Raw genomic sequence first — 26,939 nt, 5'->3', positions numbered from 1 at the left:
CTTAATGTGACCTCTCTGACCCATCCATTGCAGGGTCTGGGCCTATCCCATCTCATTACAGGCGAGAGGACAGGTCGCCAGTCTACCGCAGGGCCACATATATTCACTTTAATATAACTTGCATTTTTGTTTTATTTTTGTGATTACATATTTTCTCAAATTGTTTGTGTTTGTTCTTATGGTATAATAACTCTATATTCTAAAGTATATATTCCTTTATGATCATAATATGTATACATTCACATATATACAGGAGGTAGTGGGTTTTTTTTGTGGAAACTTATAACTTTTATTAGTTTTTTGTTGAGAGCAAAAAATAGAATACAATAAAACAGGGGTGTCCAAAGTCGGTCCTCGAGGGCCGGTGTCCTGCATGTTTTAGTTGTTTCCCTGCATCAACACACCGGATTCTAATTAACGGTCGTCACCACCTTGATATCAAAGTCTGGATAGTTCTGTTGATGACCAAGCTCCTTGTATCACGGTTTGATAAAAAAAAGGAACACATCTAAAACATGCAGGACACCGGCCTTCAAGGACCGACTTTGGACTCCCCTGCAATAAAATAATAAAAAGTTGAAGCCTCCCGGCCAGAAGGTGGCGGAGTATTACTGCTATCTGACTGAAATAAGCGGAAATGACGTAACAGCAGCCTTGTGCTCCTTCGTCCACCACGTGCAGCAGCAGCAGTTCAGTCGCGGCAGACATTTCCACATCTCACGATGAAACGACCCAGTAAGTAGTTTTTCACAAATAATACCCAAGTATCTGAAATGAAACGAGTTAATCGTTTAGCAGGTTCTGGTTTGTTTGTATCAGCGTCTCCCTGAGATCAAGTTTTAACCAAGTAATTTACCTTAATCTTTCAGAGTTAAGGAAAGCCAGTAAGCGACTTTCCTGTTCCAAACGTTACAAGATACAGAAGAAGGTAAGTGGGGACTTTTACACCATAAATGTTGAATGCCTCCTCGATTTACAGATAAACGTCTTTATTGTTCAGTTTTGTCTTACATGAAAGAGAGAAAAACCACATCTGCTCATGTGTATGTTGTCTAACTAAATTCATCATCTACGTGAAATTGAGTAACGTTTTTCATGTGTGAATTAAGGTCCGGGACCATAATCGAAAGCTGAGAAAAGAGGCAAACAAGAAAGGAGTGAGCAAACGAGTGAAGAAGGACCTCGGGGTTCCCAGCAGTGCTCCCTTCAAGGAGGAGGTGCTGAGAGAAGCGGAGCAGAGGAGGCTGCAGGTCAGCAGACATTTCTACACCATTCCATGCATGGGTGCAGATCCCGGGGGGGACATGTCCTCCCCCAATTTCTGAAAAACATGAATTGTCCCCCCCAATAAAAATACCCTAAATTATTCAAAATTGAACAAATGTATTTTCAGACTTAAAGGTTTAATATGTTGAATATTTATTAAAAATATTTCTAAAAAAAAGAATACATACGCAGTGCTTTTTGAGGTGTACAGAATTCAAGTATTGCTACTCCATACATTTTTTTTTTTAGTCTGAATTAATATTTTTTAAATTTTTGACAGGCTCGACAATGACTTTTTGTCAACGTTCTGAACATTCGTGCCTGCCCGTAGCCAACATGTGGTTCACTTCTCCGCTGTTTTCCTGCCTCCTCCCGGTCGTATGCGTCTGTTTTCAACGAAGCCTTTTCAATAATCAGTTGGTGGATCAGCGACAGGCTGTGCAGTATTTTTTGGCAAGCCTTTACCAATTTATGGCATGAGTTGCATATTGGCTAAAAATTAAAGTCACGTTGGTGTCCCCCCCCCAATCCTGACATCGGATCTGCACCCCTGATTCCATGTCCCACACAAAAAAACTTGTATTTTTGGGTGGTGTGCTCTGATCTCAAAGTTTGTCAGTTTTTAGAACAATTTAATAGCTGGAGGGAATCAGCCTTCATACAAGTTGAATAACCTTCCTGTTTATGTACAGGCATATACCAATTTACTGGTGTCCTTCTATTAAAGAAAGGAGGGAAACCCCCACAATGGTCAATCAGAGTTGCATTTGAATTTTAATTGAGAGTTTAGGGGAAAAAAACAACAAAAAACTAAATACAACTGTCCTGGACAAATGTCTTCACCCTCTCGCAATCAGTCTGCATCAGTGACGTGTGGTGAGATTCATGGATGGTGAGGCACTGACTTCATCAGTCAGATTTACAAGCATATGAACCCTCCAGAGCAACTTATTCACCATTTGAATGGCAGCAGTTAACTGGTTGTTTAAAACCTCCTATCGTCATTCACATACAAATGCTTTACACATAAACTGTAGCGCACAAAAATCACATTTAATTAAAAAGTTATTATGGTCTTACCTTTACTTATAAATGAAGTCCATGCGCCACTAACTGTAAACTCCTGCTTGTTGTCACTTATTCTGCAGCCAATGAGTCGCAAGAAGAATCCCTGAGCTCACTAGTGCCCCCTATCGTGAGGCACGAGAAGTGCATGCCTCACCCCGGGCCTCTTTTCAGCCGTTTTATGATTGCGCCGGCACAAGAAACACATTACACACATATAGTTGCTGTTCATTATATAAATCAGCTTAACTATGGAAACTTATTTCATATAGCAGTTTCAGTTTCAAAGTTTATTTAGATGGGACAATGCATATTAATTAACACTACATTAAGCAGTGTAAATACACTGCAAACATGTTTGAAAATGTTAAGTGACATACAAAGAGACAGCGATCTGGTCTCAGTACATGACATGGCAGCACAGTTAGCCGAGTCATTGGGCAATCCATGGTGAGGCTCTGCGCTGCGCTGCCTCACCGCCCGCATCTTCTCAGCATTTGAACGGCAAATGTGAAAATTCGGCGTATTTTGAAGAAAAAATAATATAAAAATGGTGAAGTTAAATGGAAAATTACTTTATAGTAAAAATGAATTGATAAATATAAAAAAAATATATTTTTTTTCATTTTACATTTCTTTCTTTCCATGATAGCAGGTGAGGCACAGCCTCCCCTGATCGCACGTCACTGGTCTGCATATTTAAAGGGTGAAAAGTCGTTACACTGTTTTTAACTGTCATGGTGTTCATCACCGGACCAAACCAAAATACCTATTTACAGGTGCAGAAATCTCATCGAGAGATGCAGATTTTTTATTGCAGTGACTATCTCAAAAGGTTGTACAATAAAATATTAGAAAATTGTTTACTCCATCAGTCTCCGTTCTTTGAGTGACTACGGTGGGGATTTATTTCTTTAAGGACGCCAACATATTTGAGTAATATGTCCCAGTTCTTACCACTCTTAATAGTTTAACTCAAAACTAAATCTATTGCTGTACTGTGTGGTTCTACTTTTTTTCTTTCTTTTTTGTCCAATCAATTTACTTGTTTTTAATTATCTTTTGTCTCAGTAGATTTTTATACAGTACGCTGTTAATTGGTTTTGATGCATCACTTTCCATATTGAAAACTTTGTGAATTGTCACTGTGTTGGAGTTGGGCTGTATTAATAAAACAATCTTACATCCCCAAGATTGAGGAAGAAAAGGAAAGAAAACGACAAGCCAAAAAGGAGGATCGTGCCCAGAAAAGGAAGAAAGACAAGGAGTCTGCAAGTAAAGAGACAGGACCCAAAGCCAAGAAGGCTTGCAGGGTAAAACAGCAATGCAACACTTGTCTTTGCATTTCCATCTTAGTCACAAAATTTCTTACCTGCATTTTTTTTTTTTTGTTTGTTTAGGATAATGCAGCAAATAAAACAGAGAAACGGCCTGGACCAGACAAGAGCTCAAAAAAGTTTATTTGTGGTGAACTTAACAAGGTAAGCTACTATTCATTTAATCTATTATACAAGAAAGTAATAGGTTTTCTCACACAGGCTCATTGCTTACAGGTAATTGAAGAATCTGACGTAGTCATCGAAGTCCTTGATGCCCGAGATCCACTGGGATGCCGGTGTCCGCAGTTGGAGGAGGCCGTGCTGCAGAGCGGAGGCAACAAGAAATTACTCTTCGTCTTAAACAAAATAGGTAGGTGGATATGATGTGCTGCAAACTTTAACTTTTTCTTGAAAATGGTATCGTGAAGTTGATTGGATTGTCTGGTCTTGTTTGTAGATCTGGTACCAAAGGAACATGTGGAGAGGTGGATAGAGTGTTTACATAAGGAGTTTCCAGTTGTGGCGTTCAAAGCGTCAACACAGATGCAGAACAAAACAGTAGTAGGTCCATTTTTAAACATCAGGATTGAAGTTAGTGTTAAGAAATTTGTCCATTTTCTGTTTTTAAAGTTTTGCAGATTTGTATTGTTGGTCGCTAGTGAGTTCAGATGTTTGATAAAAGGGAGAAAAAACAACTGTTGTAATTGCAACCTGTGGAGCTAAAAGGTTTCTAGGAAGTATTTAACCCCCAACTATTCTTAATGCGCCGTGTCCAACTTTTCACCCCGTGAAAAACCTAAGAAAAGTATGTTGTAAAAAGATGTGGAGGACTGAGAAGGTTGAACAGCTGCTGCTGTGCTGTTATAACTGGTTTTAACCTCCAAAAGTAACTTAACAAACCACATAGTTAGTCATTCTGATCTATTCAGAATAGATGTTGGTTGGTTTGTTAAACATTACAAACATATGTTTATACCATATTAATTTGAAGTTATAAATGTATGTTTCATTCTACAAATGTAATTTAGGCCCTTTTTTGTGGATGGTATCCTTTTGTAACCCTTGTGTGGCTCTATTTTCAGGAACAAGCCAAAAAGAGTAGAATAGTACCATCAAATGTCGTCCTGGACAGATCCAGAGCAGCCGCCTGCTTCGGTGACTCTTGTCTCATGGACCTTCTCACAAGTTATGCTGCTAAAACACAGAGTGAAGCTGCACTCAAAGTGGGAGTAGTTGGTAAGTACAGCCTCTGCAGTTTTCTATCCAACCGTGTTACTAATTTGACTGAAAATAAGACTAGTTGTATCATTTCAAAACTTTCCACATTAATCTTTTCACAATCTAATTTGACCCACAGGATTTCCTAACGTTGGTAAGAGCAGCCTCATTAACAGCTTGAAGGGAATGATGGCATGCAACGCTGGCGTCAAGAGGGGCATCACAAAGTAAGTGATGTTTATAATTATGTACATGACTTGTCATAGCGTTTTTTTTTTAACACATTTCTATTCATAGTATTACTAATATTCATATTATTTTGTTTCTTTGCTGCACACTAGATCCATGCAAATTGTGCACATCTCTAAGAATGTTAAACTTATAGACAGCCCAGGAATTGTGGCATCGCCTTCCAACCCAGCGGCCTCTCTGGCTCTGTGGAGCCTGCAGGTGGAGGACGGCCAGAAGAGTGTCCTGGATGCTGTCGGCACTCTGCTTAAGCAGTGTGACAACACCCAGGTAGGACTGGTTTCTGTCATAAAAGAGATGTTTTCCGCATTGTGTTAACTTTGTAGTAGCTGAAGTTGCTCTTGTAATGCATTTTTTCCCTTTTTTGCTTCAGGTTGTGCTTCAGTATAACATAGCAGACTTCAGGAATTCTTTGGAGTTTTTGACCATGTTTGCAAAAAAGCGTGGTTATCTGCTGAAGGGGGGAGTTGCTGACACAGACCAGGCAGCTGCCACTTTCCTTTCTGATTGGACAGGGTGAGTGTGTTTCTAAATAAAATAAAGAGAAATGTGCAATTGTCATGCAGGGCTTTGGAAATGAGGACAAAATGCAATTCTGGATTTCATTATGAAGACTTCTAATCCAACTCTGATCCAAACCCTGTGGAAATATAACTATTTTGTGCAGCATTTTCTTTGTTTTTGTTGTTTTGTTTTTTTATTGTGTCTCAGACATGCTTTGGTGTCTCCACAGAACAAAACTCAGCTACCACTGTAAGGTGCCAACGAACCACGCCCTCCCAGCTTATATGACTGATGCTGTGGTTGCTGAAATGCAGAGCTGTTGGGATCTAAACATAGTAAAAGTAGGAAATGAAGAAACTCTGAAAGGTGATTGTAAAAGTTCAAATGTCTCTGTTTTATTTTGACACAATTAGTCACTTTAAAACACAAGCATATCCTCCAGAGGCCTATTTACAAACCAGTTGCAATAACTTTTGTGTTTCTGAAAACATTTCTCTTCATAGGTGTTAAGTTTCCACACCAGGCCAGCAGTATTAAGTTCACCTCTAAAGGCCCAACAAAAGGTCTGCTGAGAGTGGCCGACATATCTGAAGAAAAACCGGGACCTGCAGACTCTGAAGAAAAACCTGGACCTGCAGACTCTGAGGGGGAGGTGGAGAAGAACGATGAGGTGGAGAAAAACAATGAGGTCAGTACAGGTGGAAAAACTACAGCTGCGTGAATTGATAGCAGTCAGTTCTTCTGGAAATGAGGACAAAAACGCAAGTCTTGATTTGTTCATGAAGACTTCTAATCCAACTCTGATCCTGTTGACTGGACTGTGGTTATTGTATTGGGGATTAATGGAACTTAAATACCGGTAGTTTTAACATTTGCTTTCTTTTAGACTGAACAGACTGAGGACGCAAACAAAGAAAAGGAACCAGAGGAACCCCAGAAATCATCAGTTAAAAGTATGTCATTTATTTACATTTGATTTATTATTAAAATGCAAAACTATGACAGTTTTTTTGGTAAACGTTTGTTTTCTCTTTCCAGAAAACCCCCACAAGGTGCAGTTTCAGCTTCCTCCCATTGATGTGAACCTGTCTGGTGTTAGGACGGATGACGCCTATGACTTTAACACAGATTTTAAATGAGCATCAACTAAGTGACTCCTGAAATGTGTTGGTCCTGCTGCTGCCAGAGTAAACACCTGTTGCTTACAAGCTGTTCTCCCTCTGCTAAAACCTGGACAATACTGACATCACTGTGCAAGGAATGGGCTTCATTTGGGCTGTTTCGTTCTGCTGGTAGATTGGTTGGATTTCTGTCTGGGACAAACAAACAATGGCCAGGTTAATGCTTTACTTTGGAGTTGCCTTTATATTTACTATAAACATTCTTCACATGATAAACTTGTAACATCTAGGTCCGTATTGCTGAATATTGTATATAAAAATGTAAATTTAAATGTAATAAATTGTCTGGAAAAAGCTTGTCTAGTTTTCAAGGAGAGGGATAAAATAAGTTACAGCGACTTATTAAAAACAAATTTTACAAATTGCAGGCTATTATACTTTATTTGGCTAGCCACTGAGAGGCTATTATTCATATGGTAATTTATCAATTTTGAGCTGCTGGGATAAACAGTCCACATATGGGCAGAGGGGAGTATCATTTTTCATATAGAACAAGCAGCAATTTCACAGCTTGTTTTTTAACAATGTTTGGTCCCCAATGGACGTGGCGCGTATCATTAGAAAAAGGAAAAAAACTCAAGGTACATAATGAAGAAAAATTTATTTCATGTACAAAATGTTACAATGGCGAGGTAATTGTTTTTCAACATATAAAAATCCCAACAGTAAAGATGATGCATAGGACATTTGTGCAAATATGTTAAGCTTCTGCAAAGGTCAAGTTGGGTTAGTGACCTAAATACAGTTGGGGGGGTACTTCAACATGAGTGACGCATATCGGGGCAAATAAAAATGAGGCTGTACTGTTAACTTTAATAAAGTTTGAGCAAAGAAGTCAAAAGAAGTTGAAACAATTGACCTGAAGTGGTAACGTGACATAATTCAGACTGGACCATCGGGGAAGAGGGAAACGGCTCCACCACAGCTCTGCTACTTGTAAAATCCTTTAGTATGCTATAAAAACATAATTTAGCTGCGTGCAATCATCCTCTAAGGCCATTATGTAACAATGATGGTGTAAATGCTTGAATATTTTGGCACAAGTCTCGCCAACAGAAAATGTAAAAGCAGCGCTCTTCAGGAGAAAGCATGAGAAATGAATGTGAAACAGTCTGCTTTCAATCGTTTATCATAGTGATTGAGGAAATGGTATGTTTCCTATAAAGAAAATAACTTTGTCCCCAGTGATGTCGACCTAAGGAGGTCCATGTAACAATGGTCTGGCAAAGGAAAGGGCTTTTCCTCATCCCTGAGAAAGGAAGACACCACTTTGTTCCCCAACTGGGACCGGGGGGGTCGAAATGCTTTAGTCACTGTGTCTTCGTACGGGATGAAACTTTCCTGTGGGGTCAGGAATGAGCCACTTATCCCACACATCAGAGAATGAGGATGTTCTCCCCCAAGGCTTGTAGTGTCCATTCCAGTGGAGGAGTTTGGCGGCTTTCACAAACTGGGGGGAGTAGCGGTTTCCAGCGCCTGTAGTTCCTGAAAAATGTAATTTTACTGTTATTTCTTTATGTGCTATTATTACCCCTATACAAAATAGGCATAACAGATGATTGCATATACGGTAAGTGTGAATAGATTAATTACAAGTATCTACAAAGTTCTGAAGCAGCCCAATTCTTATGAAACTAATACAACCTGATAAGAGTAAATATTCTAGGAGTATCAACAAATATTTTTAACGGGAAAGAACCAAAACTTGAGCCTGATAGATCAGACCCACATCTACAAAGATGTAGGGTCTCCCAATCCACAGTGCAGTTTATCAGACTGCCTTTGCACGCAGGTGGTTAGCGCTACGACTAATCAGAGCAACAAACAAGGTGACGTGTTCAGAGCGACGGAAACCAGTCCACGAGAGTGTTTCGTGTAACAGGGTAAATTAAACTTTTGCTACAGCCTGTCAGCAAAACGGCAAATACACCTACTTTGCAAAGGAATGATTTTTAGTGCCGTCTTTTAATTTTCAGAGAAAAAGTCCAAGTTTTAAAAAGGGTCAATGCCAAAGCCTCTTCAAACAGCTGCTAATCCTCCGCTGCAGCCACCTACTCCGTTATCACCCAGAGACCCTCCCTACAATGACAGACTGATACGACCGGCTCCCCGTGACTTTTGAGCATAGTTAATAAGCTCCAACAGATGGTAGCTAGATATACCTGCAAAACAAACTAGTGGTACATCTAGATTTTTAGGCGACCAAAACTTACCAAGGTGTCTCACGTGCCACAATGGATCAATGGAGGAATGGCGCTTGTAAAAAGCAATGAGAAGTGGAGGGGTAGTGATGCTTTCCGCAAGTGTTTTACTATACAGGTCTTCCCTGAGGAAACAAGAACATGTAGTTTAATGAGAACAAAAGTTGACTGATTAAATGCACAGTATATGTTTTTTAAAAGAAGCCTCTTTTCTATCGATCCGTCATTTTTGTGGGAAACGTACCGAGTGTTGAGTTCCATCCAGTGCTCCAGCTGTTGGGTGATGTTTTGGTCCCTCCATTCAGTCAGGTTGGCGACAATAACCCCGGGGTTGAAGGAGCATGTGGTTGCCTTCATCCCCAGCTTGTTAATACTTTCCTTTTTGAAGTCCAGGAAACCGATATACTTGTTCTACAGAAAAAGATTAGTTGTTTAATCAAGCACAGCCACATTCTATACATTGTCACTTTTTCTATAACACAACCAAAACTTAACTCTTGAAAGAGATGCCCACCTGATTTCCAGCCCCTCGAATGATGCCTTTTGCAGATGCTGAGTCGCAGTCATCGGAGAAGGCAGCTGCGTGTCCTGCTTTAAGGTTGGTGTTATAAAGCTCTTGAATATCTCCTGTGGCCAAACGCAACAGATACATGTTTGATTCAGTTACATCCAGGAAAATCCTTTTTTTCTTACCATTCAAAAGTGTGTTTAAGGTGAAATAGACTTAATCTGGTTTATAATGCCATATCCTCTTTCACTGACATTTTCTTACCTTGCACAATAACATCATCATCCAAGTAAATGGCTTTCTCTGCCTCGGGTATGTACAGAGGCAAATAAAACCTGGCAAAAGTCAACTGAGAAACATACCATTAATTCATATGATTAAATGTAAACGTGGATAAACAACAGTCTGGTTATTCTTGTATGGTCATAGTGTATTCAGCGGTCTTACTGGTCTTGCAGCCTCCAGTGTCTTTGGATCTTTTGAAATTTTCCCATTAAGTAGCTCTGGCCTGAAAATAACTATTTTGTGTTTGACATTTTTTAATTTTGTACTACTCAGCCAGCTCCTGTTGGTAAAAGATGTACAAAGGATATGACAGGTTACTTAAGTTAAATATTTAAAAAGAAGAAAATGTTAGAGGCAAGTGTAACATAAACACTAATTATTTTCTAATCTTACTTTAGATGATCCACTGTGTCATTCATGGTTACAATGGTGAAGACAACATTGGCTTTGCTGTTGTGGTAGACGCTGTTCATGGCAGCGATCACAGCTCCAAGTCTGTCATCTGCAGCAGTGATGAGAAGCGGGATCTCCTCTCCCGTCCTCCTCCACTCCAGTCTGAGATCTGGAGACAGCTCGCCCTCGAAGGGGAGAATCATCCCAGCATCTAGATGGACACACAGTTCACAACTTATATTGTCATTCTGCTACAATGTCCAGAGTCTTTCTGGTGAGATTCAAAACTTTTTTATTTAGTAGCATTTCAGTAATCCATCACCATGCACTGCAACCCTTATTTCTTGCATCTCATTTGTTTAATTATTTTTCACTGACGTATGTCTGTCTTTAATTACTGATTTTAAACTCCTTTCTACACTGGTACTTTTGGATTTGAGTTTCAAAACTTAATCATATTTTAACTCGTGTAAACTCTGAGCGGGTTAGAGTCCCTGAGGTTTGAGTCCTGTACATTTTATTTTGTTTTTATTTTTTTTCTAAACATTCTTTTTATTATGCATTTTTAAAATTATATATATATATATATATATATATATATATATATATATATACACACACACACACACACACACACACACACACACACACACACACACACACACACACACACACACACACACACACACACACACACACACACACACACACACACACACACAAATAATTTGAAATATGTAGCAAATCCAGAATATACAGCAATGATTCCTAAGGTCCTCAGTGAATCGTACATTTCAGGCAGTTCCCAGGTACTCCAACACTTTGCCAAATGTTGCGATAAAAAGGCACCTGTGACCACTAATTCCAAATCTCAGTCTTTCCAGAGAAATATAGTCTGCTATCAACGACTTCCACAAATGTGTTGAGGGAGGTTCTTCTCCCACCCACTTAGTCATAATAGCCTTTCGGCCCAACATAAGCAAAGACTGTAAAGTGTTTTTATGCCGTCTTAGTTATTCAGGGATCCATCCCATAGACATAGTAGTGGGTTAGGCTGTAATTCTTGTTCGATTATCACACTAACCTCATTACGTACGTTTGCCAGAAACGTTGAATATTTTCACATTCCCAAAGACAGTGCAATCTTGTTCCTAAAGTAGTCTTATATTTTTGACAGTTTGGAGAGGACCCTTCGTTATATTTACTATACATATATGGAGATATATAGACGTGATATAGACAGTGGAGTAAGTCAGCACATATAAATATCTTGGAACTGTCATCGACAACAAATTGAACTTTGAGGCAAACTGTCAAGCTGTGTACAAAAAGAAACGCCAGCGCCTGTTTTGTCTGAGAAAACTGTCCACTTTTAACATTGCCAGGACCATGCTGATCTTGTTTTATCATTCTTTTATAGAATCAGTTTTATCTTTCTGTCTTGCTTCGTGGTTTGGAAATGTGTCCTTTAAAAACAAAAATTGTTTAAACAAAAATCGTGAAATGGTCGAGCAAGCTGATTGGTGAGTCTCAGCTTCATCCAGAATCCATGTACACTAAACAGTTACAGAGGAGAGCTGGCTCTATTTTAAAAGACAACTCCCACCCTCTTAAAGGTGAGTTTCAGCTGCTCCATCAGGTCGGAGGTTCATGGTACCTGCTTGTAAAACCAAACGCTACAAAAACAGCTTTGTACCAGCAGCCATCAGTCCCATTAATAAGTGAGGGAACTGCAACATAACCTTGTATTTATGTTTTGTATTGTTTCCTTTATCTTGTTTTTATGAAAAGGCACATTTTTTATCCTTTGGCCTGGTTTGAATATTTTAGTGTTTTTTTATCTACTGATGTTTTAACTTATCTTGCTTCTTATCTTGGGGTCGTCCTTTTTGTTCTTTGTTCTTTTAGCCAAAGCACTGTCGTCACTTTATCTTGTCCTGCGTTGAGTGTATGGTTTTTGATTGTATGTACAATACGAGATGAATCACTCACTGTAAACCAAATTTAAGCAAGGCAAGGCAAATTTATTTATATAGCACAATTCAACACAAGGTAATTCAAAGTGCTTTACATTGACATTAAAAGCGGCAAGACATAACAAATAAGATTGAAAAAATTAAGAATAAGATGATAAGAAAATAAGTAAAATAATAAAAAGCACAAGCTGTTAAAAATAAGGGCAGTAGAAAAAAGCAGGTAAGTATTTAATTTAGGAGTACGCTTCAGTAAACAGTAATGTTTTTAGCCCTGATTTAAAGGATCTACAGTTGGAGCAGACCTCAGGTCTACAGGAAGTTTGTTCCACCGGTGAGGAGCAGAATAACTGAACGCTGCCTCACCTTGCTTGGTTCTAGTTCTTGGGAACCACAACAAACCAGATCCAGATGAACCTCAGGGGTCTGGGAGCTTCATAGGAACTAACAAATCAACCAAGTATTTTGGTCCAAGACCATTCAGGTCTTTGTAGACCAGCAGTAAGATTTTAAACTCTATCCTTTGACTCACTGGAAGCCAGTGTAGTGATTTCATGACCGGTGTAATGTGGTCCAGTTTCCTGGTGTTTGTAAGGACTCTGACAGCAGCGTTCTGGATCAGCTGCAGCTGCCTGATAGATTTCTTGTTAAGGCCTGTAAAGATGACATTGCAATAATCCAACCTACTGAAAATGAATGCATGAATAAGTTTTTCCATGTCTTGTTTAGACAGAATTCCCTTAATTCTAGCAATGTTTTTCAGGTGGTAATAGGCAGATTTAGTGATAAACTTTAGATGGCTGTTGAAGTTCAGGTCTGAGTCAATAATTACACCAAGATACATTTACCCAAGGGTACAATAAATAAATCTAATCTAATCTAAATGTTGTATAATATTATATTTTGTTTTATTGCTTTAAATCATGCTTTTTATTTATATTTTAATGTCTTTATAAAGCACTTTGAATCCCCTTGTTCTTGAATTGTGCTATTTGAGCCTCTGAACGAGCATACCTGGGGTTTCTTTATGCAGGAAGTCACTGATGTTGAGCAGGTTTCTCTGGACTATGATGAGGAAGGCGACGGCCAGCAGGACGAGGATCACCACGTTTACTGGGAACAGAGAGATGTGTGAGATGTTTCCTTAAACCTGCGCAGACATGCACCGAATATATCACAAATATCACAAATACAAATCGTCCCACCTCTCCTCAGCGTCATGACAACAGTAGCACCGTCCTTTCAGCAGGTTTGATGGCGTAAACAGGATTAAAACAATGGTGTGAAAGTGCCGAGGCTGACTTGAATGTAAACTGTCTGCCTGTTCTCCAGCCGCACTAGTGCTGCCTGCAACCGTGCACCAGTATGCTTTAAAAGCAAGATTTTCTCAACCTTCGCGGAGTGTTAACACAAACCCTGAAAGACAAAAAAATCACATTAAAGCCAAACTGCCAACTCAACATCAACAAGTTTGTCCAATCCGCTACCCCGAAAGCACTATAGTAGGTGTTTAAAGTGGCGCCTGACCGAAAACGTATGAATAAAACAAAAAATACCCCGGTTACATTTTCAGTTTGGCAAAAAAATAAAAGTTATGTTACTATATCTATATGTGTTTTAATGACTAAAAACACAAGGCAAAAATATAGTACAGATAAAAGCAAAATGGTTATCTATGTGGTGCACTTTGTAGGGCAGTCTTGTAGAAAAAGCAAAGCTTTCCACAGATTTACAAGCAGGTCCGGGTTTAACTGTGAGCGCTTTACCCTATCCTGATTATTTATGAATCAGCAAAGTTGCGCCGGTGCCCGCCAATAAAGACTGATTTATGGTTCCACGTTAAATCGACGCAGGCTTACGCCGTAGGGTACGCGGCGACGCGCCCCGTACGGGGTAGGTTCTGCGTTGGTGTAACGTGGAACCATAAATCATCCTTAAAGAGCGCGGGAGCGCGCAGACGGGTCCTTCACAACTCGACGTCTCTCTCTGGAACCGGAAGCCTAACAGCTTGGATTTCTGTAAATGAAAATCATTTGAAGTGGAAACATGCTGTCTATTTTTAAGTCCATCCCCACGCATATGGTAAGATATAATTATCTAATATTTGACGGGAAGCTGCAAACCAGTCACCGTTGATTGTATTGGTGCAGCCAGAGTTAACCCGCGTCACTTTAGCTGCTCGGAGCTGTGGTTGCGCTGGAAACAGCTGCTCATTAACATCCTCATCAATGTGAGGCTAACATCATCACAGGGAGCTTATTACTAGGATTAAGATAAAGAGTAACAAAGCAGGAAATGTGTTCTTATGGATCCATTGCTCAGTGTTCTGCCAATTTCTGCTGCTTTGCCAAAACATGCTCCCTAATGGATTTCTACCTTTTGTGTTAGGGCTGGGCGATATGGACCAAAAGTCATATCTCGATATTTTCTTGCTGAATGGCGATACTCGATATATATCGATATTTTTTCTGTGCCATAATTGGGGTTTCCCCCAAAGCATTATAGCATAGCATCTCTGTTAGCTTCATTTTTTTCTGAGGCAAACCCTTAAAAAAACAGTCAGTTTTAATACAAAGCCTCGTGCCAAATGTCACACAGGTTCCTTTATTAACAGAGGTCTGCACAATATTAAAATGTATAAAACAAATGAAATAAAAATAAACTGCCTGCATATATAAAATAAAAATGCTTCTTGAATAAAATAAAACAAATATCCCTTTCCTGCATAACAATTAAATTAAAATACACTGTGCAATTAATACAATGTAGACAGTAACAGGCAGACTTTTCCACTGAGATTGACAGTTGTGCAAATAACAAAACATTTGTGCAAATCTCAAATAAAACATGTAAACAGATATTGCATCTCTTTGAGCAGATCTCAAATAATTACAATAAGTCAACACATTTTACAGATTTTGTGCCAGGAAAACTAACCTGTCAACACTGTCAGGTTTCAGCACACAAAGGTACTTTTTTGCCAGCGAGAGGGGTCAGCGTTGATGTACAGTCAATTTGTCGCAAAATAAGCTATATCGATATAAACGATATTGGCCGGGTTTCCCAGATCAGTTAAGTAGTTCTTAACAGCGAAAGACTTCTTTCAAACCTTCTTAAGGAGCCTGTGAAAGAAAATCGCGTTTCCCAGAGTCGCTCTTAGCTTAAGTATCTCTTTCATTAAGAAGGAAATGAAAGATGCTGCTGACCCAGTCTTTACAACCATCTTAGTGAACAAAGACTCACAGATCCAGCCGCGTCAGGCAAATCAATATCACACCAAGCAATGAGATATTAAAACAATGCACCCCGCACAAATTTTGATCTATTTTATACTTTAGATTTATATTGTTTAGCATTTATTGGTGACAGCAAAGGGGGAAAAAAAAGAAAAATAAGGAATAACAAGTGTGTTCCTGTATATGCTTTATGCTTTACGCACAAATAAAATGATCATCATGAATATCATTTATTTGATAATTTGGCTGCTATACATCATGTTCTCGCTGCAAATCAACCGCATCGCCGTGCGCGAAGCAGAACTGTTTTTATGAACGCATTCGTGCGTCAGCACTTCAATCCCCTGGACGTGTGTCGGACCGGGCTGTCAGGCAGCCGGGACACCGATCCTCCTGCGCCGTGCCCGAGCCCGAGCGCACCTATGTGATGACAGGGAAGCAGCAGCTAAAGAACGAGATCCTTTGATGAATCGTTCATTACAGTCTCAAATATAATCAATGGTGTCGGTTTATATTAAAGAATCTTTTTGCCCAGAAGAAAAAAGAGCGAAGACAACGACCCATAACTATTTTCTTCTCTTGAAAAAACCCACCTGCCGACTCGCGCTGTATACAGCGCGAGTCGGGATGCCGCATCATTCAGAAGAGGAGGAATACGTGCGAGGCGGGGATGATCTCTGCAATCTGAAGCCCTCTATAATTGTAAAAAGAATTTCACTTATCACGGGTTCTTTTTGGAACATAACCCCTGCGAAAAACCAGGGATTGCTGTAATTCCACGTTGCGATTTGCGAAACTCGCCTTCTCTTGGCTCATGTTTTTGAATGCACACACACGCCCACCCCGTTTACTCCCGGTCTCCGTGTGTGGGGAAAAAAAGCCTCACTGTAGCCAGAAATAACGGAGTAACGCACCGTTTGGATGAAAAAGGGTCATTGAATTATATTTATCATCTTAATTTTTTATTATAACGCACAGGCAGCAGTGAATTAGTGCGTTAGGCAGCAGTGCTGCGTGTGAAAATGCGCTGATAGTGATCGGTGATCGATTTGCCTGGCATCGATTCATTTGGTTTCAGAACCGGACAGCTGCTCCAAAGAGCGTCTGAAAGAGCGAAACTAAAGGACGGTGTTAAGAAGTCATCTGGGAAACACCCGTATCTTAGGGTTCTCTCTTAGTTCAAACCTTCTTTGAACCTCTCTTAAATCCTTAAGAGAGGTTGGATCTGGGAAACCCGGCCATTGTCTTGTACCATATCGCGTTTGAAAATATATCGATATATATTAAAATCTCGATATATCGCCCAGCCCTGTTTTGTAGAGCTACAATTTTACTGTGTTTTACTCCCTAAACCACTTCCTTTTTCCCCCAAGTTGTCCTTGTCTCTTGCCAGGCCTTCATTGTAAATAAGAACGTGTTCTTAATGACTTGCCTGGCTAAATAAAGGCCAATGACGACTGAATGAATATCAAATAAAGCCATAGAATTGTTTTTTTTCCTCTTTATCGTATAATGTTCACAAAGTGTAATGAAATTCATGTCATGGGTCGTGTATTTTGAAGGATCAAATACTCAACATCCCATATTATCAATTTTATATGGTGCAAGAAATGATTGGCGTGGCAATCAAACGTTGAAAATCGACTGTGCGCATGCGCAGAACCACAAAGTAGCATTTCTCGGCAGGTAGCAAGGATTGGCAGAACACTGGCATCATCATCATCATTGATCGCTGACTGTTATTATCATACATCTGTGTTTCAGGATTACAAGGGCCAGAAACTGGCTGAACAGATTTTCCAGGGAATTATACTCATCTCAGCAGTAAGTAGTCATGACACGTGTAGGGCAGCTAACTGCTTACTTGCGTTCTGTTTTACTAATGCATATTTTTTTGTATTGTCTGTACAGGTGATTGGATTCATTTATGGTTTGATCATTGAGCAGTTTGGGTGGACAGTTTACATAGTATTGGGTGGCTTCGCTGTGTCCTGTCTGGTAAGTTTTAGGTGTTCTTCGCACCAAATCTAGCAAACCAATCTTTCTTGTTGTAATACATTTTTATGGGGGACCAAAAACACTGACAAATCTTGTTTTTTTTGTCCCCTGCTTCAGTTGACCCTGCCTCCATGGCCCATGTACAGGAAGAATCCTCTGTCCTGGCAGCCACTTCTGCCAGAGAGCAATGGAGAATCCAACCAAAAGCCCCAGGAAAGCATCAAGAAGAAGAAGCACAAATAACTCTGCTTTCGTCCTGTCTGGCTATGATAATTATTTTGGAGATCGTCACAAAAAACACACAAGAAACCTTCTGAGTTGTTTTTTTTTTTCTTTCTTTATACTAAAACACGTGGTTGAAATAAACTGCTGATCTTCTTTTCTAAATGGGATGTAACGTTTGTATTTCTATTAAAAAAAAGTTACTGTCACTGTTTTATATACCCAAAAATAATTGACACTTTCCTTTTGTTTAATTGAAATATTTTATTTTTCTCTCAATTTAAAGACAATGAACATAAACAAAAAGATTGAATGGAAAAATTCAAATGTTAATATCCATAATACATCTACTTTACATTATTTTGTAGGAGAAATAAATACGGCAGGAAAAAGCTATAATATAACTAAACTGTTGCATAGGAATCCTGAGCTCTATATGACATACTTGCAGAAGATTTAAATATTTGACAGTCATTTACATAATTGCCCTTACCTGTTTTTACATATAGGAACAATTCAATGTTCAAAACCAGCAATGATACATGAGAACTTGTATGCGAACAGGAAGAAGAAAGCCGGAACTTCAATCACAATGGTCTTCTTGTGGAAAACGATTTTAACTGGGTTTCTCCTCAGTACAAGCCTGCTTGAAAACTGAACCTTTTGTGGCAAAAACCAAAATCCTGGTAATACAAAATATGTTGGCTCAGTGAACAAAGAAGTTTTAAAAAAAATAGTTTTTGAGTGTGCTCCCACTTCTGCAGAAGTTTTTAAACATTCAAGGCAATATCCTCAAAGAACTTGAGCTGCCTCACCATCACAGCATAGGCCTGGTACTTGTCATCTCCCATCTGGTCACGAAGGTGCAGCTAGGAGAAAAAATTAATGGTCTGAGCTCAGTTTGGATCCAAAAACCAACTGAGTTGTGCACCTTTCTGACTAATTATACCAACCAATGGACAAATAAAACCAGTGTAATAATTAATGTCTATATATTTTTATATATGTGTACACTCCAGCAATAATTTCGGACAGAATTATTTTGCAGACAGCTCATCTCCTTTACCTTGGGGTTATGTTGATGTTTCCACTTACTTCTCTTTTAGCCTCATCTTCCTCATCCAGGATTTCTAGCACCTTGTCCAACAGCTTGATGCCCAGACCCTTCACCACATCTGTTCTTAGGTGTTCTATGGCTCGTCTCATTTTGGCTGGGCCAGATGTGAAGCCTTCTGGAGACACAGAGTTGTTCATTACAACATACTCCAGAATGTGGCTGAATGATGGTACTCAAGTTTGACAAAAATATCTAACCTTTCGGAATTTCACCAAGTGACAAGTTCTTAGCGTCCTCCCGAGCCTTCCCATGAAGTACCAGGGTGTCCCTGTACTGCCTGTTCAGTTTGAATTCTGGCTGTGGATTAGAGTCAGTTCTTCCTTTGTCCACCTCATGTCCACTGTCTGGGAAACCTCTCAAAGTTTGAGTCATCATGTTGACTAAATCGTGCATGTCACTTGATTCAGTCTTTCTGCAGAAAACCCACAAATAGCATCTTGGTAAATGTACACATGCAATCTGACAGAGCATCTCAGGAACGTTTTCTAGTTCTTACGAATTTCAAAACCAAATGGTTATAGTATTTAAAATCATTTATGTTGACACTTGTTTTTCCCCTTCAGCCCTCTGCTAAAATGTGCTCTCACCTTATGCTCCTGCAGTCTCCCTCTGAGCGCTCTGTGGAACTTGTGGAAGAGGCACAATCTTCCTCATCTGACCTTGGCTCCATTAGCTGTAACAAAACACTCTTGTGACACATTTTAAATTTACTGTAACAGTATTGGACTATCCTCTCCATACAGAGACTGATATCTACCTTGTACATACAGTAGTTTCCTTTTCTAAACATAATGAAAGACTTTAAATGTTGTAGTGAGTAAAGTAGCTGTACCTTACTGTGCGTCTCTGTGACACAGTATGAAGCAGAATGAGTTACGGGGATGTGGCAGGCATCAGCTTTGGTGGATACAACATCATAAGATGCCCTCCGTACAGCATTAACCTCTAAGGAAAGTAAAAGAAACACAAGACCCACAATGATTAACAAAATAGGTGTTTTTCTTACTCTTTGATTCTTTAATATATTACAGGATATTTTATTAAAATGTATGCCTCTTCCATTGTAACAATGTTTGTTTTTTTCATTCTTGGATTTAACTGTCCTTTAACTTCTTTTTCTGCTTGGAAATTAATTTTGCAGCAAGCACCTGAATGGTTGGAACTCTCTTGGGATTGCCTCAGTCTTCTTCTCTCTCTGGCAGACAGAGGACGATCCTGAAAATAAAAATCAACCCTTAAATTCTGTGATCCATCCATCCACACTTAATCTTTTCCAAATTCAGGTCACAGGACAGCAGCCTTAGCAGAAATGCCCAGGCCTCCCTGTGCTCTGCAACCTCCTCAGCTCTTCTGGGAAAATACTGCGGCATTCCAAGGCCAGCCAAGAAATAATCTCTCCACCATGTCCTGGGTCTGCCAAGGGCGATCCTCCCAGTTTCATGACTGATCAACTAAATTTGATTTCAGACTGACTGAATTACATTATGTAAATTGTAAATTGACTGTATTGGTACTTCTCTAGTCTTGTAGACCTCTACAAGCCACATTCAAACATCAATCATCCTACAGAGATCCACACAGACAACTTTTGTATTTAGTCTTGGCAGAGCTTTTTTCAATACCGCACACTGATGAACACATCAGAGGCAACGTGGGATTAAATGTTTTTGATCAGGAACCCCTCCACTGCTGGACAGCAAGCCCAAACATTGAATAACTAACTTGGTTGGAGATGACTGCTCTATCTCCTGAGTCACAGCTGTCTTCTTGTGTCTTGGGCAAAACTTTTAAATAGGGAATTCACAAGGCTGTCCAATAACATGGCTGGTAGGGATGTTGCTTTCACCTGTGGCAGTGGTAAGAATCCATCCTTTGAGGAACTAATTGATGTGGAAACTGCAGTCACACCAGCTTTCTTGCTTTCTGTGGTCTTGCTGCTCCTCTTTTTCCGCTCCACAGTTACACTCTGAGCAGGAGGTTGAGGTAAAGGTCTTGGTGGGGCCACGTTGAACTAACAAAACACAAAATTACTCCTAATTTACTTTCAGAATTGCTGCTAAATAGTGGTGATAAATCTTTTCACATTGAAAATAATTTGTAGAGCAAGTTCACCGATGCAAAAACGGACCGAGGACTCAATGAAAGAACTTTCAAGAACATATTATTTTTTATATCTTAAGTTATTACATTCAATAATGATAAAAACAATAATATTACATTAAATAGGTAAATAAAAAAATACCAGGCACTGCTAAGCATGTTCACCTTGTTATGGTCCCCCTGTGTTTGCCTCATGACCTTCCCTCTGTGTGATACGGACGGTTCAGAGAAGTAGCAGGCACTTTGGAAAGGAGTAGCTTGACCTCTCCGAGTGTCTAAGGAGGAAGAGTCCTCTTGCACAGGATCCTAAACGAAAGCAAATACACCTTTCTGTCTGTATCAAAAGAATCTCCCAATTATACAAAGCAAGCTTTGACCAGTCTTTGAATGATATGTTATCTGAATGACACACTATGGGATTTACTCTGGTAATGCGATCAATTAAGAGAATCAAAATATTCTTCCTCACCAGCACTGGAGGCTCCAACAGTTTTTCCGTAGCTTCTAGGTTGTCCTACGAAGGCATAAAACTCAGATAAAAATAGGATTCTGATGATAAAATAAAACCAAGCATTACTTTGTTCCTATGCACACTTACTTGGATGTCCAAGGTGTGTGGGTGTTGTGCTGAAGAACGCTTTACAATGTCATTTTTGTTGTTCATGTTGACCTCACAGAGGTTTTTTCGATCTTGGTTCTGCATATCAGCCTCTATTAGTAACTCCATAGTATCATCTTTACAATCCACATGTGGCATCTGTTTCTCATTTCTCTCTGTTTCTACATAAAATGTATCCCCAGGATTTGGCAGTGCCTGTTGCTGAAGGTCCAACAACCCATTTGATTGTGTGTTCACGTGTCCTCCCCTGGTGACAACACCTGATACAGCCTTCAGAGGCAGCTTACCTGGAGAAGGAGGGGGGGAGGGATCTGGTTTCCCTTTTCCCTTACTGTCTTTGTGCACTCTGTCAGTTTCAGATTCATTGGTTAAATCGTGGTGTGACATAACAAACTGGGGTCGCTGTTCTTGTCTCTGCATCACACTGTCACCCTTCTGCAGTGGGATGTCAACATCAATGTTGCTGACAGTTGCCATGGATACAATGCTGGCATTGAGAACATCTGGTGAAGGTGGTTTGGGGGGTGGTGGTGTTTCAACTGGAGCACAGTCTGTCAGACCAGTCCAGCTTTTATGTTGTTGAGATTTCTCTTCTGTCTAAAGATAAGCAGAACATACAATAATAGAATAATAATCAAAGCAAGATACTTGATTGTTTGGAAGATCCTGTGATAAGGATGAATCTACACATTAATTCAAGCAGAGCAGCTCACTGCTAGTAGAGCTTATATATCTTAACAGCTCACCCATTTTACACGATCAAGAGGTTCTTGTTGAGGACTTGGAGGAGGCCGCTCAGGTTTTGGCTGAGACAAAGCTTCAGATGATACACTTTTGGTCTTGCAATCACCGCTGCCACCCACAGCTTTTTTTCTTGACTTAGCAGTCTTTCTGAATTGGTGTGAATGAAAATTAACATAAGTCTCTCGAACATAATCATTATTGTACTAATTGTGGCAGAGGAGCAACATTTAGTGACAACAGGAATGGATATACAATAGTGTCAAATTATTCAAGTTGAAATATACAGAAAAAACAGAAACTGGGGTTCAGCATTTTGCTTAAAAATCACTGCAAAGAAATGAATGCTGAGGCAGTTTGTTCCTAAGCTGACACTTACTCTTTGGTAGCTTCGAGGAACATGGCAATTTGTCGTTTTATGTATGGTTGGCGGAGGATAATTTTGACATCAGGCCTATCTTCAGGTCTCTTACACAGCATGCTCTTGATCAAATCTCCGAGCTGAGTATCATATCGACTTGGCATCTGTGGCAGCTGATTTTTAAAAAAAGAAAGAAAAAGAAAAGAAAACAGGCACTTTGAAAATTGTTGGCGCCATTTTTGTATATCAGGGGATAAAAACACATGTTGTCGAAAGAGGAAAAATTTCCAAAACAGTGCATTCTGTCTGTTCAAGGAACTTAAACAATGACCCTGTCACAAGATAACTCATAAACTAAGTTTGTTATGCATTCAAGTATTGGGGGAAAAGGTATTTGTTTTGTAAATAAAATAGAAGGTATCTAAATAAAATGTTTGGACTAATTACAGTTAATATTCATCTGAACAGAGAATCTAAAACCAACATGTAAAAATAAAGCCCACCTTTCCCTCCACAATGCGATAAACCAGGGAGTTCATGTCCTTGGCGTTAAAGGCATGCTTCAATGTAGACATCTCATACACACAGCAACCCAGGGCCCATACATCTGACTAAGGGAATAATTGCACAATAATCACCAGTTATCATTAACACAGAGAGAACATATTAAAACTTGCAAAGATTCTGAACTGAAATGTGAACGGTAAGTATCAGCAGCTGCATGCAGCATTGCACTACAGTTGCATAACTTGCAATATTATCCCATGTCCAATTGAAGGTGATCTTGAAATCAGTCTGCAATTTTTCTAACCTTCCATAAAAGTTAAGGAAACCAAACTACCTTATGATTGTAGGGCTTATTAGAGAAGAGCTCAGGGCTCATGTAGTACGGGGTCCCAATGAGCGTACTGGCCATATCGTTTTGGTTCTCCAATACTCGTGCAATGCCAAGGTCCCCAACTTTGATGATGTTGGTTTTTGTCAGGAAGATATTCTGCGTCTTAAGGTCCCGGTGAAGAATGTTCCTCTCATGCAGGTACTGAAAAACAAAATCACAAAACTGACATTCCCTGTCCTATTCTTGTGTAAGGAAATATTATTTGCCCAATATGGCACTTACTCCCACTTTTACAATATACAGTACCTGGAGTGCCATGGCTATCTGGACAAACCACTCAACAACCTGCTTCTCTTGCAAAAGTTCCCCTTTTTGTTGTTTGAGCCTGTGATAGAGGTCACCCCCTTCACAGAAACCCATCACGATATACAGCTGACGGTCGTTTCCCTCCCAAGATTCCCTGTAAGTTACAATGTTTGGATGTCTCAGCTGGGACAGAAGCTGAGCCTCCTGCTCTGCAGCACGCCGCTCCCGCTTGGAAGAGGTGGTTAAATTCAGCTTCTTTATGACATACTGAAAGAAATAGCCAAAGAAAAACACCTATATGAATGATAAATGCAATTATTCATGCATGCATGGCAATCATGACACTGACCAGAAACTGGATAGATTGCAATGAATTTGGACTTCTTCAAAAAAGTTAAAAAAATGGTAGTATTTTTATTTAATGAATCTGCCTATTACCACCCTAAAAACATTGCTAGAATTAAGGGGATTCTGTCTAAACAAGACATGGAAAAACTTATTCATGCATTCATTTTCAGTAGGTTGGATTATTGCAATGGCATCTTTACAGGCCTTAACAAGAAATCTATCAGGCAGCTGCAGCTGATCCAGAACGCCAGAGTCCTTACAAACACCAGAAAACTGGACCATATCACACCGGTCATGAAATCACTACACTGGCTTCCAGTGAGTCAAAGGATAGAGTTTTAAATGTTACTGCTGGTTTACAAAGACCTGAATGGTCTTGGACCAAAATACATGGTTGATCTGTTAGTTCCTATGAAGCTCCCAGACCCCTGAGGTTCATCTGCATCTGGTTTGTTGTGGTTCCCAAGAACCAGAACCAAGCAAGGTGAGGCAGCGTTCAGTTATTCTGCTCCTCACCGGTGGAACAAACTTCCTGTAGACCTGAGGTCTGCTCCAACTGTCAGCTCCTTTAAATCAGGCCTAAAAACATTACTGTTTACTGAAGCGTACTCCTAAATTAAATACTTACCTGCTGTATTCTACTGCCCTTACTTTTAACAACTTGTGCTTTTTATTATTTGACCTCTTTTCTTATCATTTAATTTAATTTAATTTGTTATTTATTCTATTTTATTTCATTTCATTGTATTGTATTATTATTTCTTATTTAAATTTCTCTTTTTAATTGACTTGTTCAGAGGTGTCAACTAACGAAGTACAAATACTTCGTTGACCTTACTTAAGTAGAAATTTTGGTTATCTATACTTCACTGGAGTAATTATTTTTCAGACGACTTTTTACTTTTACCCCTTACATTTTCACGCAATTATCTGTACTTTTTACTCCTTACATTTTAAAAACAGCCTTGTTACTCTATTTCATTTCGGCCTTTAAAAAAAAACTATCCAGTTAAATTGCTCCATCCGGATAGAGTGAATTTGGTTGTGGTTGTTTCAAATGTTCTTGTCCAGTTTTGTTCTTACATCCTTTGTCCTCAGATTCCTGCAACTAAACTTGGATGTACATTCCAATAAAGGTTAGGATAAATGATAACATGCCTCTGAAGTTTGACTTTTTGCACCATTACAATACTTATAGGCAACTAGTCATCATATCTCCTGCTCTCTGAAACACATGTTAATGCTCAATAGTACGCATATATGGTTCTTTAATATATTTGCATTATACTAAGATGCATTCATTTTTAATGGCTTTTGTCCTGAATGACTTTTATACTTTAAGTAGTTTTGAAACCAGTACTTTTATACTTTTACTTGAGTAAAAAACTTGAGTTGATACTTCAGAGAGTATTTTTAAACTCTAGTATCTATACTTCTACCTGAGTAATGAATGTGAATACTTTTGACATCTCTGGACTTGTTACTGTTTAATTGTGTCTTGCTGCTAATTACCTTCTGTTGAATTATGCTATACAAATAAACTTGCCTTGCCTAATGTAAAAACAGACCTATTTACAAAAGTGGCATTGATTGTTACTACTCTTTGAATATTAAAACAAACAGTATGTTCAAATTATACTGATGTTACTGTAGTCTACACACCAGACTTTAACATTATGTGATTGATTTGAAAATGTTTAACCACATAAAGTACAATCGCTGAGATTTTAGCTGACTTCGGGCTAATTGTACTCTAGTGGTGTTTTTGGGAGTTGTAAACCGTGGTTGGTTTAAAATGCTGTTTTTATTGTAACAACAGTGTATTAGTTGCTCTCACCTGTTTTCGGTCAGTTTTGTGTTTGACCAGGTCCACCTCCCCGTAGCTGCCTTTCCCCACGACCCTGATGAAAATATAACTCTCCATCACTTTTCACAACCCTCCTCAAAGCTGAGGCATTAAAACACGCTCCCCGTAGGAGTCTCCCTGTTATGTCGCTCCAATGCGGGGCAGAGAGGACGAGACGAAAACATCAATCCAGATTTTAAAACTTCGCTTTAGCGAATGAAGAGATTCAGCAAAGACAGGAAACGACAGGAGTCGTTAGTTTGTCGTCACTAGGCAACTGGAGCCTCATCATTGATGCTGCCGACGATGCTGGCCAGAAACAAAGCTCTGCAGTTACTACAGCGCCACCCAGCGGCCGGAGTCGGCGCAGTCTCATCACAGGGGTCATAAGGAGGCCTATAAAAGTGACATCAATCATCTATACCCAGTACTCGAGTTGTAAAACAAAAAACAGGGGGGATGTGGATTTTATCATATGGGGACAGATAATTTGTGATGATTACAAATAATAAAATATATTACAAATAATAGCACTGACCAAAACACCTGCAGAAACACTGCAGGAAACATAGCAGCAGTTACCGTAAATGCAGCCTTCTGTAAGCTTTAAATATCCACTGGGCTTACATCAAATACATAAAAAAAAAACAATAAAAAACAGTTTTCTGAACTTATCAATATGCCTCTGTCCTTCACAGTATAAGTAAAATCACTGCAAAAACTCAAAATCTTAACAAGAATATTTGTCTTATTTCTAGTTAAAATGTCTCATTTTAGTAAAAAAAAATCTCATTACACTTAAAACAAGACTTATCACTGGAAAAAACAACAATTTTCACCTGTTTCAAGTAGATTTTCACTTGAAATAAGTAGAAAAATCTGCCAGTGGAACAAGATTTTTTTGCTTGTAATAAGAAGATAAATCTTGTCCCACTGGAAGATCTTCCTACTTATTTCAAGTGTAAATTTACTACTAATTGTCAAATAAGTTATTTTTATGGTGTTATTTTTCTGTTGATGACTCTAAATGTTGAAATAGCAGTAA

The 26,939-nt window shown here is 39.2% G+C and overlaps 4 protein-coding genes and 2 non-coding genes across 9 annotated transcripts; 4 read left to right on the top strand and 2 right to left on the bottom strand.

The window, feature by feature from the left end:
- The first annotated feature begins 639 nt into the window (after nucleotides 1-639).
- Nucleotides 640-7,167, top strand: gnl3 (G protein nucleolar 3). The gene is made up of 15 exons (XM_061727687.1): nucleotides 640-735; nucleotides 870-928; nucleotides 1,110-1,250; nucleotides 3,525-3,644; nucleotides 3,732-3,812; nucleotides 3,885-4,020; nucleotides 4,108-4,211; nucleotides 4,733-4,886; nucleotides 5,008-5,095; nucleotides 5,210-5,387; nucleotides 5,491-5,633; nucleotides 5,851-5,987; nucleotides 6,125-6,309; nucleotides 6,508-6,574; nucleotides 6,660-7,167. Exons 1-15 carry the CDS (start codon nucleotides 723-725, stop codon nucleotides 6,758-6,760), a joined length of 1,707 nt encoding a protein of 568 aa, XP_061583671.1. The 5' UTR covers nucleotides 640-722; the 3' UTR covers nucleotides 6,761-7,167.
- LOC133449614 (small nucleolar RNA SNORA47) lies at nucleotides 4,474-4,610 on the top strand. The gene has a single exon (XR_009783057.1). It is a non-coding gene; the product is annotated as a small nucleolar RNA SNORA47 (small nucleolar RNA).
- LOC133449612 (small nucleolar RNA SNORD19) lies at nucleotides 5,689-5,762 on the top strand. Its single transcript, XR_009783055.1, has one exon. It is a non-coding gene; the product is annotated as a small nucleolar RNA SNORD19 (small nucleolar RNA).
- Nucleotides 7,168-7,386: 219 nt separating the features above from the next.
- glt8d1 (glycosyltransferase 8 domain containing 1) lies at nucleotides 7,387-13,640 on the bottom strand. The gene is made up of 9 exons (XM_061727688.1): nucleotides 13,368-13,640; nucleotides 13,177-13,275; nucleotides 10,190-10,400; nucleotides 9,959-10,076; nucleotides 9,776-9,860; nucleotides 9,518-9,630; nucleotides 9,248-9,414; nucleotides 9,016-9,128; nucleotides 7,387-8,287 (listed from the first exon to the last, which is right to left on the bottom strand). The coding sequence occupies exons 1-9, from the start codon at nucleotides 13,381-13,383 to the stop codon at nucleotides 8,109-8,111; spliced, it is 1,101 nt and encodes a 366-aa protein (XP_061583672.1). The 5' UTR covers nucleotides 13,384-13,640; the 3' UTR covers nucleotides 7,387-8,108.
- A 457-nt stretch (nucleotides 13,641-14,097) lies between these two features.
- spcs1 (signal peptidase complex subunit 1) lies at nucleotides 14,098-17,827 on the top strand. Its single transcript, XM_061727686.1, has 4 exons — nucleotides 14,098-14,244; nucleotides 17,163-17,222; nucleotides 17,310-17,396; nucleotides 17,514-17,827. Exons 1-4 carry the CDS (start codon nucleotides 14,209-14,211, stop codon nucleotides 17,637-17,639), a joined length of 309 nt encoding a protein of 102 aa, XP_061583670.1. The 5' UTR covers nucleotides 14,098-14,208; the 3' UTR covers nucleotides 17,640-17,827.
- A 105-nt stretch (nucleotides 17,828-17,932) lies between these two features.
- Nucleotides 17,933-26,126, bottom strand: nek4 (NIMA-related kinase 4). 4 transcript variants are annotated; one of them, XM_061727681.1, is made up of 16 exons: nucleotides 25,886-26,126; nucleotides 23,701-23,994; nucleotides 23,398-23,595; nucleotides 23,060-23,167; nucleotides 22,575-22,729; nucleotides 22,201-22,345; nucleotides 21,434-22,051; nucleotides 21,305-21,349; nucleotides 21,001-21,141; nucleotides 20,582-20,746; nucleotides 19,884-19,950; nucleotides 19,568-19,680; nucleotides 19,323-19,408; nucleotides 18,933-19,147; nucleotides 18,714-18,850; nucleotides 17,933-18,487 (listed from the first exon to the last, which is right to left on the bottom strand). In XM_061727681.1, exons 1-16 carry the CDS (start codon nucleotides 25,970-25,972, stop codon nucleotides 18,389-18,391), a joined length of 2,673 nt encoding a protein of 890 aa, XP_061583665.1. In that variant the 5' UTR covers nucleotides 25,973-26,126; the 3' UTR covers nucleotides 17,933-18,388. The 4 variants fall into 4 exon arrangements, with proteins under 4 accessions (XP_061583665.1, XP_061583666.1, XP_061583667.1 ...); XM_061727682.1 differs by having other exon boundaries at nucleotides 18,714-18,847; XM_061727683.1 differs by having other exon boundaries at nucleotides 23,701-23,967.
- Nucleotides 26,127-26,939: the final 813 nt, after the last annotated feature.

This window comes from Cololabis saira, chromosome 8 (genome assembly GCF_033807715.1).
Source record: "Cololabis saira isolate AMF1-May2022 chromosome 8, fColSai1.1, whole genome shotgun sequence".
Classification (NCBI taxonomy): domain Eukaryota; kingdom Metazoa; phylum Chordata; class Actinopteri; order Beloniformes; family Belonidae; genus Cololabis; species Cololabis saira.
The sequence above is the reverse complement of the archived record's forward strand: the minus strand, read 5'-3'. Positions and strand labels throughout refer to the sequence as shown.